The sequence below is a fragment of the Erinaceus europaeus genome, chromosome 7 (genome assembly GCF_950295315.1).
Source record: "Erinaceus europaeus chromosome 7, mEriEur2.1, whole genome shotgun sequence".
Classification (NCBI taxonomy): Eukaryota; Metazoa; Chordata; class Mammalia; order Eulipotyphla; family Erinaceidae; genus Erinaceus; species Erinaceus europaeus.
The window spans coordinates 93,563,168-93,583,085 of record NC_080168.1 but is presented as its reverse complement, the minus strand read 5'-3'; the positions used below and the strand labels follow the sequence as shown (position 1 = coordinate 93,583,085).

General features: G+C 41.1%; 1 protein-coding gene across 1 annotated transcript in view; it reads right to left on the bottom strand.

Moving 5' to 3' along the window:
- The window catches only part of PTPRR (protein tyrosine phosphatase receptor type R), a 302,321-nt gene extending 283,768 nt beyond the window's left edge, over positions 1-18,553 (bottom strand). Inside the window, exon 1 of the mRNA XM_007530107.2 lies at positions 18,197-18,553. Coding sequence (XP_007530169.1) covers positions 18,197-18,254 — 58 coding nt within the window. The 5' untranslated portion in view covers positions 18,255-18,553. The remainder of the gene's footprint in view (positions 1-18,196) is intronic.
- Between the last annotated feature and the right edge of the window lie 1,365 nt (positions 18,554-19,918).

Here is a 19,918-nt window from a genome sequence, read left to right as displayed (position 1 = left end):
CTCAGAAAAAAAATCCCATCCAAAAATGGGGAGACGATATGAACAGAATATTCACCAAAGAAGAGATACAAAAGGCCAACAGACATATGAAAAAATGCCCCAAGACATTGATTGTCAGAAAAATACAAATAAAGACAATACTGAGTTACCACTTCACTCCTGTGAGAATGTCATTATCAGAAAGGATAGCACCAACAAATGCTGGAGAGGTTGTGGGGACAAAGTAACCCTCCTGCACTGCTGGTGGGAATGTTAATTGGTCCAACCTTTGTGGAGAGCAGTCTGGAGAACACTCAGAAGGTTAGATGTGGACTTACCCTATGACCCTGCAATTCCTCTCCTGGGGGTATTATCTTAAGGAACCAAACACACCATACACATCCAAAAAGATCTGCATATACCTATGTATACTTAGCAGCACAATTTGTAATAGTAAAAACCTGGAAGTAACCCAGGTGTCCAACAATAGATGAGTGGCCGAGAAAGTTGTGCTATATATATAATGATATCATGAAATACTACTCAGCTATTAAAAATGGTGAATTCAGGGGTCGGGCGGTGGCGCAGTGGGTTAAGCGCATGTGGCGCAAAGCGCAGGGACCAGCGTAAGGATCCCGGTTCGAGCCCCCGGCTCCCCACCTGCAGGGGAGTCGCTTCACAGGCGGTGAAGCAGGTCTGCAGGTGTCTATCTTTCTCTCCCCTTCTCTGTCTTCCCCTCCTCTCTCCATTTCTCTCTGTCCTATCCAACAACGAATTGCGTCAACAAGGGCAATAATAATAGCCACAACGAAGCTACAACAAGGGCAACAAAAGGGGGGGGAAATGGCCTCCAGGAGCGGTGGATTCATGGTGCAGGCACCGAGCCCAGCAATAACCCTGGAGGAGGAAAAAAAAAAAAAAGAAAGAAAAAAAAATGGTGAATTCACTTTTTTTTACCTCATCTTGAACGGAGCTTGAAGGAATCATGTTATGTGATATAAGCCAGAAAGAAATGAATATGGGATGATCTCAGTCATGGACAGAAGTTGAAAAATAAAAACAGAAGGGAAAACACAAAGCAGAACTTGGACAGGAGTTGGTGTATTGCACCAAAGGAAAAGACTCTGGGGTGGGGGAGGAGTGTTCAGGTCCTGAAATATGATGTCAGAGGAAGACCTAGAGGGAGTTAAATTGTCATATGTAAACCTGAGAAATGTTACATATGTACAAACTACTGCACTTTATTGTTGACATTAATTCCCACCAATAAAGAAAAATTGGAAAAGAAAAATAAGAACAGAAGGGAAAACACAAAGGAGAACTAGGACTGGATTTGGTGCATAGCACTAAAGTAAAGGGCTCTGAGGGGGGTGTGGGGAGGAATTTGTGTCCTGGTGCAGGCTGGTGAAGGAGGATCTAGTTGGGCAGTTACAGTGTCCTGCAGAGAGCTGACATTTTTTTTTACACATGTACCAACAACTTTGTTAACTATTTATAATAAACCATCAATCCCCCAATATCTTTTAATTAAAAAAAAAAGAGCTATCAGTAGTTTGAGGAACAGGGTGAGACTGGTTGGCAGTTGTCAATAGAGGGTCTTTCCATCTCCATGCTCCCTAATGCTGGTCCCAGTTCGGGGTGCCAGTTGCTGATCTAGCTTTGCAGGCGGGAGATAGATGACCAGGGACTCATGACTGAGCTGAGACGCAGTTCGATCTTTATTAACAAGTGGGGATGCAGTGCAAGCTAGCTATCTCTAATCACAATCCTGTCCTTATATATCTCCTGAGGCGGAAGTGTCAGGAAGAGGAAGTACATAGGATAGGGGGTGGGGAGAAGGAAAACGCAGGAACCAGTGGGGATTAAGCCAGTGCAAGCAAAACAATGATTATGTAAATAGACCACAGCACAAGCAATGCAACAGAAGGGGTTTTAGGAGCAGAATTTAGAAGCAGACCAACAATTTCCCCCTTTTTAACTAATGGCCATAGTATCAGGAGTGTGGGGTGAACAGAAACCTATATCATACAGGCATTTTCAAAAGAACTGGCACAAGACATGGAGGAACAAATAGGAGAGCAGCAAGAACCAGTGTGGTGCCAAGGGGAGGCCTGAGGGGGCGTTTCCTGTCTCAAAGGGCAAGGCCTAGCAGGTGAAAGAGCATTTCTTGCCTCTGGGGGCATCTCTTGCCTCCAGGGGTGTTTCATGCCTCAAAGAGTGTTTCCTGCCTCTGTGGGCATCTCTTGACTCTGGGGGCGTTTAATGCCTCAAAGGGCGACTCTGGGGGCGTTTAATGCCTCAAAGGGTGATTCCTACCTCTGGGGGTAGGACCTACTAAGGGGGGGGTTCCTAACCCACCCATCCCCCATATAAGTAAACTTGGACACCCATCCACCATGGGCTGCCTTTCTACTTATGAAGAGGTTTCCCAAAGCCTCTGTTCTTTCGTCATGAGACAGTTTCTCTGTCACACTTTGGTTCCTTATGACCATGATTGTAGAGCTTGGAAGATGCGTGGAGATTTTCCCCTGGGATTTTCTGGACTTCCGCTCACATGTTTCTTGTGAAGAAGGACTACTCTAACTTGAAGAGCATTCTCCAGTACACTGACAGTCCCCAAGAATGAATACATGTGGTTAGTTCTAACCTCCTGATTTGATTCTTCCTTCAATGAGAAGACATTTTTTAAAATGGGTGCCTGCAATCCTGCAGGAACCATCAGAAGCACCCTAAATGGAATTTTGAGGAGCTTTTTGGACTAGGATGCCCTGCAGGGGACTCATGATACTACATGGTGAGATCTAAATAATCTGAATCAAGGTGAAAAAAACAAAAACTACCTACAGCTTTTCTCTTGATTCCCCCTCGTTGTTCTCTCTGAATATCTGCTTTCAGATTGCTATCTGCTATTTCAGTTTAGAAATAGATTAGAATAAATTAATAGATTAAATTAGTAGATTAAATTAGTTTAGAATAGATTGCTATTGCTATTTCAGTTTGCTATCTGCTTTCAGTTGTGTTTCATAAGAGAGTGATTTGAATGACTGAATTTTTGTATGACATTGACTTAAAAAAAAGTGCTGGACGCAACCATGATTTCTAGAAACATCCAGAAACAATCCAAAAAATTGTTTTTTCCTCTTTTGATTTTTTTTACATCTTGGTATAAATCTGAAATGTTTAATCCCGAAAACTGTATGAGTTATGGGTGGGGTAGATAGTGCAATGATTATGTTAATGATTCTCATGCTTGAGGCTTCTAACCATGGTTTTTCTGTTTACCTTTCCACATTTTATTGAGTTTAAACTGTTCAAACAACCTTAAAATCATACTAGAAAGGACTTCCAATTATAATGGAGATATCAATTATAGTAAACTTCTAATCTGCTACAAGTTTTGTTTTATAAGTGAGTGAATTACAGCTGTCATCTTCACATGAAAAAGCATCTGCTCAAATGGAATCCCTGGAAATCCATTTGGACCCCTGTTCTCTGACATCGCCCAAAAGATGGCTCAACTACAACAGCCCCCTCCCCCTGAAACCAATGATGTGACCTGGCACGACCTGAAGAAACTGATTCACAGACTCCAAAGCTCACTCTCTACAGAAAAGCGGAATTACAGTAGTTGATCTTCCCCATTGAAACACACGTGCAGCATTTCATCCCCTGGCATTTCTTCTGTGGTCATTTGCTTTGGACTGACACTTCTATCGGACTTACTGGTACACCTCTTGGACACTTTACACAACTTACAGCAGTTTCCCTTTATGCTGCTGGGTTTCTCAAAGACTGACTGCAGCAGTCCATGAACTTTGCAGCCAGAACCTTGGGACTTTATAGGCCATGCTCCCTCACCTGCAGGCTCTATCCCCAGAGGCAGGAAACCCCCCTCCTTACTAGGTCCTGCCCCCAAAGGCAGAAAACGCCCTTTGAGGCATGAAACACCCCCAGAAGTAAGAGATGCCCCCAGAGGCAGGATATGCCCTTTCGCCTACTAGGCCTTGCCCTTTGAGGCAGGAAAAGCCCCCCTTCAGGCCTCCCCTTGACATCACTGGTTCTTGCTGCTCTCTTACTTGTTCCTCCATGTCGTGTGCCAATTCTTTTGAAAATGCATGTATGATATAGGTTTCTGTTCACCCCACACTCCTGATACTATAGCCATTAGTTGAAAATAAAGGGGGAAATGTTGGTCAGCTTCTAAATTCTGCTTCTAAGACCACTTCTGTTGCACTGCTTAATCGCTTAGGTCTATTTACATAATCACTGTGTTACCTGGGAACTGCCCTGCCTGCAGGGCATTGGTTTAATCTCACTGGTTGGAACTCTCTTTTTGCTCCACCCCTCTCCTAGTCACACCCTGTTCTCCACCACTAGTTTGCATTCTTTTTTGACTCCACCCTCTCTATGTCACACACTGTTTCCACCCTACTTGGCAAGTATAAATACAGCTGCTCTTCTTATGTAACACACAGATGAACTGACTTCTGATTCCAAGAGTCCCAGAGTCTCTCTTCTGTGAAGCTAGCCCAGCAATATAGATTGAATTGCGTCCCACTCAGCCATGAGTCCCTGGTCATCTCTCTCCCACCTGCGAAGCTAGACCGGCACCCTAACTCCTGATTTTCCATCACATTCAAACAGCCCTGTCTTAACAAGTGTCCACAGAATCCTGGGGCAGCCTTCCATGTAGGCCTAGAATCCAAAGGATGTTCCACAAGCTGTAAATGGTGACCAAAAGAGTCTCAGTTCCTCGGTGGAGTAGAAGGCAGGCCAGAGCAGTAACCCTGTAGGAATTCTATAGATCTGTGAGTTGTAGCAATGCTTGAGCTTTTGATCTTTCCAGGTTCCTAGCAAGACTCACTAGAGAGTAGTTCCTAGGGCAAATCTGGGGTGCTTGTTAAGCAAAAGAAGTGTAATAAGGATAAGAGAGTTGATATTTTCCTTTTACTCAGCACAAGACAAACCCTTCCTCATGTGCATTTCACATTCACTTAAATAGAGATTTGCTGCCAACATGATGCTAAAAAACATGTTTAAATGCATCTTTAGGTAAGATATGGGAAGAGAGAGCAGGAAGACAGGTGGACAGTGGGGAAAGGATGCCAACAAGTTATATTGTAGGACTTAGTAGAATGTAAAAAAAAAAAATCTGGCGATCGGGTGGTGGCACACTTGGCTGAACTCCCATGTTACAATACACAAGGACCCAGATTCAAGTCCCTGGTCCCCACCTGCAGGGGGAAAGCTTGACAAGTGGTGCAGCAGTGCTACAGATATCTAACTGTCTCTCTTGTTCTCTCTCTCTCCCTCTCTGTCTTCTCCTTTCCTCTCAATTTCTGACTGTCACTGTCCAACAGATAAGTAAATATAATAGAAAAAAAAATTAAAGCTGAAAAAAGTTAAGACTTGGCATATTGGGCCAGATGAGGGTCTCCGCATCCTTAGAGTAGCCAAAAACATTAAGCAGAATTGACTACAAAGCTGAAAGCCTTTATTCAGATAAATTCATGATCACAATAGATGGAAACTATGCAGATAAGTGTCAAGTGAAAAAAAAAGTTGGAATCTAGAATCTCCTAAGTATGTATGATTTGCTAGCATTGGCTCAAACACAAGGTTTAGTATGCCAATGATCTCTTTATTCCAACCCCAATCTAGTAATGCCTAATACTTATGAGGTACGTATTAATATAATAGCTATATTAATATAATATGAATACAATTAATTTAATATTAATGTAATATATTAAGTTTTATATTCATTATCCCATTTAATACATAACAGTCTTATAGTATATCATTCCCATTTAAAAGGGGGTATGTTTAACTGAGTCTTACAAAGCCTGGGTAACTTGCTCTACAGTATGGAGTTGGTAGTGGATTATGCCTGGACTTGAACTTGGCCACAGTGCTCATGTTTCATATACTGCTAAAGGTAATCTATAAATACTGATTTTACTCCTTATTTCAATTATTCTCTTGATTTCTATGCTTAAGTAATTTTATTTTCTTCTAGGGAGAATTTTCATAAAACCAAAAACCCTATCTCAGGTCAACAATCAAAGTAAATTACTTATAACTTAAAACTACACTTTTAATCACAACTACTGTTAATGTAATAAAGACCTTTCAAAACTAATTCACCATGATATTGCTTAGCATTTTACATGTTAAGTTTCATTCTCAGGGTTTTTTGTTTTTGTTTGTTTTAGATAGAGATAGAGAGGCAGATAGAGAGAGAGAGAGAGAGAGAGACAACAGTACCAAAGCTTACTTCAATGAGTGGGGGTGCCTGGGGATAGATTCAAACCAGGGCCAAGCACATTGCAAAGCAGCATAGTGCCCTAGTAAGCCAATTTTCTAACCCGTTCCCTAATTTTTTTTTTTTTTTTAATTAAGCCAGTGATGGGAGCTGACACTAGTGAATCACCATGAGACCCTCCTACTCTGTGTCTACTTAGTCCTCTTTTCCAAACCACTAGTAATTTTGGTTTCTCTTAAGCCATTCTGTACTTTTACTTTCGGCACAAGGTTTTATCAGCGTGGGGTTGGTGCCTTCATTGCTCTACCATTCTTGATATTCCTTCTCCTTCCTTTCTTTCTTTCTTCCTTCCTTCCTCCCTCCCTCTCACTCTCCCTCCCTCTCTCTCTCCCTCCCTCCCTTCTTTCCTTCCTTTATTTATCTCTCCCTCTCTCTTTGCTTTCCTTTTCTTTTTATAGAGGATGAGACAGAGAGAAATATAAAGGAATAAAGATTGAAAGAGGTGAAACAATGGCACACCTGGTACAGCACAAATAACCATGCCCAAGGACCCAGATTCAAACCCTAGTACCCACCTCCAGGGGGAAGCTCTACAAGCAGTCAATTAGTGCTCTTTCCCTCTCTCTCCCTGCCCTACACCCAACTTTTCTATCACTAAACCCCCCCCAAAAAAGAGGAAAAATAAAAGGAAAAACCAAAAGGTCACATGGACTGGTGGATTTGAGCCTCAGTGACAACTCTGGCAGAATTATAGAAAAGAAAGACTGAGAGAAAGAGAGATACTTGCAGCACTGCTCAAGTACTTGTGAAGTTCCTCCCCGTTGTAGTCTGGGGGACTGGAGGCCTGCACCCAAGTCCTACTGCATGGTAATGATGGTACTCTGTGCTTAACTGGGTAACCACTTACCCCACCACCCCACTGTGTACATTTAAGTCAGACATCTCTTCAGATGTGAACTAGAAAATTTTTTCATGTCCCCTCTAAGCTTGGCATTTATTTCAGAGCAATTAGGCATATTGGTTTAGACTATTATTTCACATAAGCAATTAATATTGCTTTGTTGTTGGTCTGTGTAGTTGAGATAATAAAAATAAAATGAGATTTGACACTGAAGACAGTCTAAATAGTGATTATGAGAAAAATAAAGTATTATTTGACAGGAAATTGCTAATGTTCACAAGATAAACTTGCTAATTGTCATTCTGTGGGAAATATCACAATAATAGACACAGCAACTTTATTTGGTAAATAAGCATCAGAAATTTGATCTTATATAATATTTTACTATTAAATGTTTTTCAAACCTACTAAAATATTTTATATTGGAAAATATCAATGATACTTAAGTTTGTCAGGACTTGTAAGTACTTTGGAACTAAAGAATGTATTCATGAACAAGCAGACTATTTCAAAATCTCACTTTAAACAGAAAAATGTCTTTACCATTTGAACTTGACCTTACAGACAGGATTTAAAAGGCTAGCAATAACCTCACCATAAACCATAATTTCTAGCCATTGTTAATACTAATAACAAGGAATGCACTTTTGATGTGTGACCCCATCATGGCATAAAATCTGACTTTAAAATTCATAAACCGGTTTCTACTCTTCAGGCGTAAATATTATCCCTCACCCCTCAAAAAAAAAAAGAAGTGAAATCCCAAAATTTTATGGTTCTATAAAGATTTTACCTAAACATAAAAAGGTAAAGGAGATAAATACATATATCCAAACACCTTCTGTGATGATGGAGCAGGGGAGGGGTGGGTTGTTTTTGGACTTGATTTATTGAACTCACTGGCTCAGACTTCTGATTTTGAATGTATTACATAGCTCCTCTTTGTTATTACAAAATCAGTGGTCATCAGTCAGTTGTCAGGGGCCTTGGGTTTATTCCATAGTGTACAACTTTGTAATGTAACTCATCTAATTTCTTGATGTCTTTGAAATAAAGACACTCATCTGATTCCCATCCTGAAGTAATTAAAAAAAAAAAGCACATAGGAATTATAACTGAGCACGACAGTTTGCAGAACTAGAAACTGACATTTCCAGGGGCCAGGAGATAGTGCATTTGGCTAAGCACACATATCACCATGCATAAGGATGTGGGTTTGAGCCCCTGCTCCCTATCTGTAGGGAGGACACTTCATGAGCAGTGAAGCAGGTCTGCAGGTGTTTTTCTCCTACCCTTTCTATTTTCCCTACCCTCTCAATATATGTCAGTCCTGTCAAATAAAAATAAAGTAGAAAGGAAAAAAAAAAAAAAAGGAACAAAATAGCCACCAGGAGAAGTGGATTCATAATGCTGGCACTAAGCCCCAGCAATAGTCCTGATGGCAATAATAAAATTAAAAAAACAAAAAACAAACAAAAAAAAAAACAAAAAAAACTGGTGTTTCTAACCTCCACACCTGAAAAACAATGGAAGCACAGTTCTCCTTTAGGCCTGGGAACTGATGCCTCCAATCCCACCGTGGCACCAAAAGGTGATTGACATGAGAGGTATTTTCCTTGAAATGCACTGGGAAATAGCCACTTATAAAAAAAAATGAAGAAGAAGCATCCAATAGCACAGCTATATACAAGATACTGGATACTGTACAGCAAACCATAACAAAAGGACTTTTCAAAGTTAACCCAATTAACAAATAATGTGATGATAACATTAACTATCCATTGTCTTTTTGAACCCTAAGACAGCAGGAACCTCACATCTCCACTATAGAGCCCCTACTTCCCCCAGTCCTGGAACCCTTGGATAGGGCCCACTTTCCCGTATGCCTCTCCCAATCCATACCAAATAATATTGCATCCGCCGATCACAACCTAACCAACACAACGATTGCCACCTCGACATGCTTCACTTCAGACTGTGTCCAGAGACTTCATGTGTGGAATGACAACCCTTCAGCTTCATTACTCGGGTGAGACCTTTCCTTTTATAGTACACTCTAATTTCATCTCAGGTAGTTCACTTTCTAACAAAGTCCCATAAGCTAGATATACACCAGTTTCTGTGAGAGAGAGCTTATGTTCACACAGGAGCCCGATGCCAACACGCTAGAGCCCGATGCCAACATGCAGGAGTCTGATGCCAACACGCAAGAGCCCGAAGCCAGCCCACAAGAGCCGGCTCTCCACCGCGTGGCGCAGGGCACTGGATGCGTGATCCCTCCATGCTGCTCAGCCACTGCGAGCAGGACAGCAGACATGGCAGGGCCATGGGGCAGGGCCGCGGCAGCCTATCATGGCCGCCACTCCTGGGCACCTCGGCCCGCACCTTCTACAAGGCTGGCCCGCCTGCCCTCATGCTATGAATTCTGGACAGATCCCGAACCCCTGGGCTCCCTGCCGAAACTGGACATCCTGGCCGAGATCTCCAGCTTGGGTCTGAAGGCAGACGAGCTTAAATACGCAGGGATTCATCCAGAGATCGCAACCTGCAATTTCTAGAAGTGAAGCTGCCCAAGAGACCACCAATGGACAACGTACCCCCCCAACAACAGTACATATCTAAATTCGTGTTTGAAATGACATGTCTTCGTAACAAAGGTTTCTCTCCTTGTGCATTAATGACCATGTTTATGTGTATGTTTAAAGTTTGGTAAACAGTAACTTTAAGGCTAAATTCTTACTAGTCAAAGTTAAATGAAAAAGGTTTTCAACATAATTCTCATAAAGATAAAATTAACTTACATTTAAAGTCTGAGGTAAAAATTAGTTAACAATCAATATATTTTAACTAAGTTGGTCTAAAGACCTGCACACACCTAGGGTGTGTTTCCATCTTGAATGGGTATAACAAAAGGTTAAATAGACTTGTTGATATGTAAAACTCTCGATTACCTTCTCTATTAGAAATGGTAGATTACACAATGGCTATGCTAATTATTCTCATGCCTGAGGTTTTCTTTTCCTGTGCACACCTAGGGTGTGTCTCCATCTTGAATGGGTGTAACAAAAGGTTAAAAAGACATTGTTGATATGTAAAAGTCTCAAATTCCTTCTCTATTAGAAACGTTAGATTGCGTTATGGTTATGCTAATAACAAGTTTTGTTTCATAGTAAGTAAATTGCAGCCAGCTGCCTTTGGGACTCTAGGCCGTTCCCTGCCCCCATGCAAATGTCCGTCAAGACATGTATGCCCCCCAGAGGCAAGAAATGTTTTTTTTAAGCTGATAAAGTTTTGCCCACAGAGGCAAAAAATGGCCCCCTCAGGCCTTCCCTTGGAAGCACACTGGTTCTTGTTACTTGCTTACATGTTTCTCCATGTTTGTGCCAGTTTCTTTTTTAAAAAATGCCTGTATGATACAGGTTTCTGTTCACCCCACACCCCTGATACTGTGGTCATTTAGTTAAAAAGAAAAGGGGGAATTGTTGTATGCTTTACATTGGGTTGTTCTAGCTCTCCCCCTGCCAAGAAAATTGGTTCAGTCCTGCTAGTTTCGCGGGCCCACTTGTCCCCACCCCAAGGAACCCCGAGAGAGTTCCAGAGTTGCAGAGTTCGAGAGTTCTTGTCGCCGCCGCGGGGGAAAGAGGCAGCAGAGTTCTGTTTGGTGATTAGTTTGTCTTAGTTTATAAATCGTTGTTTCTAAATAAAGAAATACAGCTTCCCTGCCCAGCCGTATGTCTTCGAGTCTCTTTTACCCGCCCGTGAAGCTAGCCCGGCCAGCTGGAGCCTCCGAATTTTAACAACGATCAGATATTTTTCTAGTCTTTTGAGTCTGATGTTATTTGAAGGACAGATCTGATAAAAGGATATTGTGAGATATTACCTTAGGAATAAGATAAAGTCACGAGGGAATGATACAGATATCAACTGTGATGATTTGTTGAGAAGATTTTGTGACATTATAGATGGAAGCAGCAAAGGAGGAATCCAAAATATGTTACTAATTGTAAGCCTATTTTATTATGAGGAATCTCGGTGTTTTTACAATGATAGGAAAAAGTGCTGATTATTAACAGCTTGCACAAAATGCTTGTGAGACAGCCAATGATTCCTAGGCAATTATAAAAATTACAGTGGCATTCAGGAGAGACATTTGAGATAAAAATATGGCTTTAAAATTTTTTTTAATTAATTTTATTTCTGAGAGAGATGCAGAGAGAGAGAGAGAGAGAAACACCAGAGCACTGCTCAGCTCAGGCTTATGGTGGTACGAGGGATTGAACCTGGGACTTAGGAGCCTCAGGCATGAGAGTCTGTTTGCATAACCATTATGCTGTCTCTCCCGCCCAAAAATATGGCTTTAAAATCTATAATATGTTGGTTTTAATATAACCATCAGGGATATTGTATAAAGAGAAAAGAAAAATCATGAATATATAAATTCTAGAGGAAAGAAATCTAATGATAATATTCAAAGAAATATCTAAAAGGATAAAGTGAGGAATGCTAAACAGAAACTAAGTAGTGGTTATCCATGAGAAACAAGTGGAAAGAATTTTCAAAATTCAGAAAGGAAAAAATTGATATATTGTGTTCATACATATTGATAAGTAGATGTTTGGTCACCTTAAATATGCTCAATATTGGGCAGATATGATGAGAATTGGAACTGGTAGTAAAGCAGATGAGAGAGAGAAAAGATGGATGAATGTGCATAATGTGGCAGAGAATTTTTATAAAAAGTCAGGATGTGATCTAAAATAGGGCATGCTATTTCCATGGTGCTAGGACTGAGTGATCTCCAACATACGTACACTTATGTCTTTTAAGTGACAAAGAAGTAAACAGATTTGACTAAATGTCTTGAACCTTGCTTGGCTAGCGTGGGGGTGCCTCTTCCCTGGCGCATACTCTCTGAGTTTGAGAGAATGCTACCAGAGCCAGTGACGTGAGGGATATGACTCATGAACAGAGCTCGTGGTAGAGAGGTGATTCAATTCTTTATTGATCAGAGAGCCCAGGCTTTTAATATTGGACGCAGAAGTGACAAGTCAGAAATGGAAGTGGCTAGGAAAGGGGCAGAGAAGGGCAAAAGGGCCTGGGAAAGGTAGGAACTTCCTTAGCAACTGTTGCGAGAGTTTTAACTGGTAGGATTAATAATACCCTGGAGGCAGGGAGGGTCTTGAGTGTTGGTCTGCTTCTAAATTTGCTTCTAAGACCCCTTCTGTTGCATTGCTTGCCGCTGTGGTCTATTTACATAATCATTGTTTTGCCCACACTGTTTTAATCCCCACTGGTTGGTGTGCTTTTTCCTTCTCCCCACCCCCTATCCTACGTACATCCTCTTCTGACCTGACATTTCAGCCTCAGGAGATATATAGGACAAGATTGTGATTAGAGATAGCTAGAGCACACTGCATTCCTGCTCAATAAAGATTGAAATGCCTCTCACTCAGCCATGAGTCCATGGTCATCTCTCTCACACCTGTGAAGCTAGCCTGGCATCTAGTGCCCCAAACTGGGACCGGCATTGAGGGTAGAAAGAAGATAGATCAAAGGAATGGAATGGGTGGGGGTCTTTCATGCAAAACAATGATTATGTAGATAATAAGGGAGCAGGCCATAGTATCAGGAATGCAAGGTGCTTTATGAGGCAGGGAGTCTGATAAGACGAAGCAAACCTTGGGGGGTTTTGTTCCTCCTTGCTCGACCTCACAGTAGAGAGAGACTGACAGGATGGATATTCCCTCAAGTCAAGCCCTGCCAAACTCAACCACATCCTCACAATTTCCCGACAAACCTTGGTTAGTTAACTGTATAATTTTTTTCATATCGTATAGTGCTTCCTATATGTGCAGGACAAATTACTAAGAAGCGAGAGGAGGTGAGGAATATAGCCAATTGGTAAGGCATCGACAAAATGTGTAACATCAGGCAATTAACTCTAAGTCCTTTACCAGGGAGTCTTTGCAAACTCACCTTTGTTGCCTCTCAGTCCACAAAAGTAACAAAGTCTCTTTAGGATAGTGTGTCTTCTGGCCATGTAAGGTTCCTGGACAACAACTTAAGTTTTAAATAAATTAGCTTTGGAAGTCTATCTTGTAAGTGGCTAAAATGACTTTTTAGGTTGCCAGGAAGAAATTAATGTGAGACCAGAAATATTACTGTATTGTTTCCATTTACTCAATCTTTAGTAGCTTCAAGTACTTCTCCTAAGTGCTAGGCAGTGTAGAATCTGCAATAGCTACAACAAAGCACACACACACACACACACACACACACACACACACACACACACACACAGAGCTGGAGCTCTATTCAAGGAACCTACATTTACATGGAGAGAAGAACCACAAGAAATAAAATAAAACACATGATATGGAGTTCAGCACACATAGTATGTAGCACAAGGATCCCAGTTCAAGCTCCCAGCTCACCACCTGCAGGGGGGTCACTTGACAAGCAGTGAAACAGGTCTGCAGATGTGTCTATCTTTCCCTCTCCCTCTCTATCTTTTCCTCCCTCTCAATTTCTGTCTGTCCTATCCAATAAAAATTAAAAACGGCCTCCAGGAGCAGTGGATTCATAGTGCAGGCACCAAGCCCCAGCAATAACCCAAGAGGCAATAAAATAAAATAAAATAAAACAAACTAAAATAATGATATGTGGTGTTAATAAGTTAATTAGTATATACAAGTTTTGAATTACTATAAACAATTCTGTCCATCAAAAATCTTCATCAGTAAAAAGTATATATGGTAAGATATGTGATGAAAGACTTCTCAGGCAAAGGTAACAGATTCTTGGAGTGAGGGTGTAGGAAGACAATGAAATGAAAGACAAAGTCAGTAAGGGCTTCACTGAGAAAATGATAACTTAGTTAAGAGCTGAAGTTGAAGAGCCATGGAGATATCTGGCAAGTGGGTGTTTTAAGCAAAGAAGAAAAGCAAAATGTAAGATCTGGAATTTTCTTGGAACAGAAAAAGAGCAATGTGACTAGAAAAAGTGAAAAAAGGAAATCAAGAAGAAAAAGAATGAAAGAAAAAGAATGAATGAATGAATGGAAGGAAGAGGAGAGGAAGGGAAAAGAAGAAAAAGTAAGGATCAGCAAGAAAACAAGGAGAGAGAAACAATAGAACCTGGGCCATAGTTAAGACTGTTGAGTGGTTTTTTAACAGAAAAAAAAAAGTAGATCTGGAAATTTAAGGGACAAGGGAGAAACACTTTACAATCTTAACTAACAATTAATCATTGTCTTATCAGTCTACTCTTTTTCAAGGCTGGTGCTTTTGCAAAACCTCCCAGATTCTCTTGACCTCATGATAGGAACAGCTCCTTTGAAGTCCAGAGAAATTGATTATGCAGTTCTCTAAGAAGAGGAATCCTCACAAGATACATACTAAAGGTTGTCTTTGTATCATCCAGAGATGTCATAATACGGGCACAGTGGAAATTTGAAAGAATGTTTTTCAAAGCTTTGAGGTGAAAAGTGCACGGAACCCCCACCCACTTTTTTGCATAATTTTAGCAAAACATAAAGGAGGAAAAATAAATCTTCCACATTATAATTTGTAAGATCATCAAAATTTCCACTCCTTTTCAGCAAAAATAGTGCCTTCAGACAAATATTTCTTGAAACATTTCTTTTTCCCACAAACCCTGGAAATCTGGGTTTTTATTCTACTTATATGGTTAACTGGTGTTTTACTATTTAAAGTAAATACTGAATCTAAGTTTTTTTTACCTGTATAATCATAAATACTTGGATGAAAATATGAACTTTGACCCCTTACAGGTGGGGAGCCAGTGGCTCGAACTGACATCCATTTTTTAGGAATATGTATTTATTTATTTATTTTCCTTTTTGTTGCCCTTGTTGTTTAACATTGTTGTGGTTGTTGATGTCGTAGTCTTGGATAGGACAGTGAGAAATAGAGAGAGGAGGGGAAGACAGAGAGGGGGAGAGAAAGCCAGACACCTGCAGACCTGCTTCATCGCTTGTGAAGCGACTCCCCTACAGGTGGGGAGCCGGCAGCTTGAACCTGGATCCTTATGCGGGTCTTTGCGCCATGTGCGCTTAACCAACTGCGCCACCGCCAGACTCCCATCAAACCGGATCCTTAAGCCTGTCCTTGTGTTTCGCACCACGTGGGCTTAACTAGCTGAGCTACCGTCCAGTCCCCACCTCCCTCCCCTACTTTATTAAAATATTGTCTCAGGCAGTCATGTCCAAGTTTAACTGTAGATGGCTCTCAAGTTGATAACAATTAAGTGTCTTATCATTAGGGAATGACACTATTGGACATAGGAGTTCCAAAAATAGCTACGAAGAGCTCTCACTTACTGAGTCAATTTCTCCCACCCCTAGAGGATTCTAACAAGTCATTAGTTCTACCAGCATGTCAGTTTCTGGTGTCTAGGAATAGTCAAAATCAAAATATTAGCTTTTCAGTCATAGAGGCCTGGATATATAATTATTTGTCAGAAAAGTCAAAAATGCAATTTTTGTATCGAAAAATTTGTCATTCCTTTTCCAATAACCCAATAGAACCCATTCACTGGGGTCTGGTGGTGGCGCACTAGTAGAATGCACTTGAAGGACCCAGGTTCAAGCTCCTGGTCCCCACCTGTAAGGGGAAAGCTTGAGTAGCAGTGAAGTAGTGCTGCAGATGTCTCTCTCTCTAGATGCCTCTTCCCTCTCAATTTCTCTCTGTATCTATCAATCAATAAATAAAATATTTAAAACATATATATACATATATATATATATAATAAGTCATTTATCTTCTCTATAAAGCCTGCATTGATCCTGAGATTGCTGCTTTTGGTAATAGCAAACTCAAAACATTAAACAAGTGGAGAGATCAGTGACTTCTTAGTCTTTTCTCTTTTTCCACTCACTTTCTTATTACTCAAGTCTCCAGAAACTTAGATGAAGAAATTTGTGTTCGTTTTAGTTCTAATGAAAAGCCCTAACAATGTGATTAGATAACTGCTATGCATTTTAATTTGATGGCAGCTTGTGACCCACAGATTTGGTTTAAAATGATAAAGCTTTCAAAATTAAACTGGCAAGACAACAATATTGAACTTGAAAACGCACCTACTGGAAGCATTAAACATGATTACAATTGTATATAACATCTTTCAATTAAAATCCAAAATATATAACTCATTAATGCATTACCTTATTAAATTCAAATTGGCTGAATAGTATTTTGCTGGCTTTCTTTTTTAATGAAAAAGTCAAAGTAAGAGATGGACTGGTTCATCTCTGGTAATACATTTTTTGGCAAAGCTCCAGATATAATCTAGGACTACAGACTTCTAGGTTTCTCATTAACAAATAATAATGCTCTGATTTCTTCATCCCAAATGTTCATCTATAATAAATTTAGAAATCCTTCCCATCTGCTTAATTTTAAGTATATTTGTAACATTTAATCTATAATTATCCAAGTTATATGAAATGACATCTTGGAACTGTTTATTTTTGTAGCTTCAAGAAAAGTATGTTTTTGGCTAATCTAATCATTCTTGAACTACTAAGAATTAAGGCTTGGGGGGGGGCAGTGGGTTTTGTATCAGTGCCAATCTGAAACAATAATGAAAAGAAAGCTCAACTCAAATGTGTTTGTTGTCATCCTATATTTCAACATTTTAAAAAAGGATTCACTGGAACTGTCTGCAAATGACCTAGTGACCAAGTCACAACTATTTTCTGGTTTCCAAATGATTCCAAAAAATGCTTGAAAATCCCACAATGACATAATAGCTATAAATATTAACATGCATACTTAATTATAGTCATAGTATTCTCATACATTGTTCAAGAGAGTCAAATTATAGTAAAATAACTTTAGTTAGAAATAAGGAAGTACCATATTTCATACATATTTGGAAAAGACTCACCTACTCTTTTTAAAAGCTAACAAAACCATTATTATTTTTATCCATTATTCCTGGAACATAGTACAGACTCAATAAAACAGTAAACAAGAATAAATGAAATGTGTGCTTGAGTAGCAAGCAAACCTAATCTTTAGTTGCTACAAATCTACTGCATGGACAACGACTGTCGCAGTAGGATACCTAGAATTCTCTGCCATATTTTATTTTTGTTTATGTGCGTGAAAAACTGATAACAGGATTCAGCCCAGCAAATCAATTCTTGTATTACATAGAAGCTGTGTAGACCAAAAATCAGGGTTGATAATAACAGCACATATAATATTCCCCCAGGTACTTCCCAAGGTTTGTTTCCATATAATCATGATATTGTTTCAAATAGATAATATATTTAGATTTCAGAGTAGCTTCGCAGTTACTTTCGACTAGACCTAATCAATTCTGCCCCAGGGACAGGAGTTACAACAGGGTGGTCAGCTTTGCAACTGTGAGTGGGTATTTGTTTGGAACCCTCAGATACTGGCCATGGTGCTGAAATAGAAGGTAGGTTTCTTTATTTTAAACCTTTCCTCCCCTTTACTGGCTTAGGAACTCGGGTGACAAGAGCAGGGACCAAAGGATACTGGAACCGAATCATTAAACAAATCAACTGTTTCTATTATTTGGACAAAGATGTGGTTCATCAGGTTACAACCAGTGTATCCCTGTGAGCTCTTGCAAAACCTAGAGACGGTGCGGATGGATGGAACTGCTGCAGTAGAAAAGGTTACATACAGCATGATATCTCCCTTCTGAAAAAAATTGGCAGTCAAATGCATAGCTTAGAAACAGGATCAGGAAGTCTATATGGAAGGGAAGGGGAGGGAAGGGAAGGGAAAGCAAAACTCATATTCATATTGAAAATGTTCACTAACAGTCCTATAAGATAAAGAGGAGGGGAATTGAGAGCTGATTTATAGCTTAAGTTTTTAGTCAGTCTTCCAACAGGTGCAGGACTCTCTCACCCTTTTCCTTTCCTGTCAGTACTGTTTTGCTTTGCCTTTCTAAGGCTTTCTTCTGCGAGGCAAGCTTTTTCTAGAGTCCTTAAGCATGTGCAGTTTCCCATCTCATCCACAGCTCCAGCACTATGCACAGCAACCCCTTACCTGCAGCGTGAAGATTAAGAAGCAGGCACAGTGCAGGGAAGCCGACTGCTCTCCGCATAGCTTTCGCATTGAGAGGTGGAGGCGAAACTCCACCGCGACCCCCACTTTAGGCAAAGTGTAATTAGAGCCACAGCCAAGGGTCCTCTGGTCTTCAGGGTGCATTCGCAGCTCCTCTGCTAGGGCTCGCTAAGCGGTCTGCGGAGCTGACAGAAACCAGCACCAGCTTCACCCTCCTTCGGAGAGGGGAATCGCGAGGACTGAGGTGGCTGGCGAGGAGGAGGCTGGCGAGGGGGCGGAGCAGGGAGGGGGCTGCGGCTCCCGGAGATGGCTGCAGCCCAACCTTTTGGAAGCCCCGCAGCCTTGGCGGAGAGGGCGGCGTGGGCTCCGCTCTGGCGCTGGAGCCCCGCGCTCGGCCGCAGTCGGTGCGGCGGGAGCAGCTACCCGGACCCGCGGCGGCTACTGAGCATGCCCGGCGCTGGCCCTCACGACGCACTGGAGTTTCAAACCCAAATTCCACTTCTCCGGGTCTTAGCTGAACCTGTGAGCAGAATAGGCGCCACTGGGGGGGGGTGGGGGGTGAGGGAGGCGGAATTCCTGGAGGGGGGGGGTTGGTTTAAAGATTCAGTCCAAAAGCGGGCGTTGGGGTGGGGCTACAGGAAAGCATGTCCAGAGGGGAAGAGCCCCCACCCCACACACCCTCAAAAAAGTGTCTGTGTTTCCACACCCACCCTACTCCTCCAGATCTTGGTTTGCATCCGAACTGAGCTCGCTGCTTGCAGCTAATGCTTGCTGAATCCCAAACTGGCTAGCTAGCCAGGGCCATTTCTAAGAGAAGAGTCTTATAAGCAGTGAAGCTTCCTGGGCTGCAGGTGGAAAGGTGCTCAGGGCAGTCTGCTTGGTATCCTATGGAGGCTTTCTTTCTAACAGATTCAACTTTTTTTTTTTTTCCTGTTTTTCTGCCCTTCTCCTCAGTTCAGTGCCTGAATCTGAACTTTCTCTTGACTCAAGTTCAAAATCTAGAACTAGAGAGTGACAAAAAGAGACATGACCATACTTTCAAGTTACTGAAATCTAGGCCCATTTAGTTGAAGGAAAGAAACTACCTTTCTGTTTCATGAACATCATTCCTTGCACTCTCCATTTTACTTTCTCAGATAAAAGGTATTTGATTCACCTGTGTACGTGTATATTGATCTGAGCTGCCTCTTTAGGGAGGTTGCAAGAATCTATGCATAGGTGATCCACTCACTCACCAGCTACCACCACCCGCTTCCACAAAACTAAGACTTTGGAGTATAGAGATTATTATATTAGCTTACTGGCTAATTATTTCTAATCATGAAGTCCCTCAGTCAGACTTCTCTCCCTTCCTCTATTCTGGAGGCACTGGCCTTTGATGCCTTCATGGTATACGCCGTTGCTTCTTAATCATTACCAACACCCTCATACTTTTGCTTAGCTGACCTCATCATCCTGGTAACTCATTTAACTGTGACTTGTTTTAACAACATAATTGTAGCCTCCATAAGAACTTTTGCTTCTTTGTGTCAGTTACATTGGATAAAGTTTTTCTAAGCAAATAAGAGATACCAATAAAGGCATGTTGAATTGAACTGTAGATTTCATTCAATGCTTTCTTCATTGTGATTGGGAACAACTAATGGGAAATATGCTATTCCTAAGAGCTTAAATTCGGCAGGATCTTATAGTATTTCAGAGCTC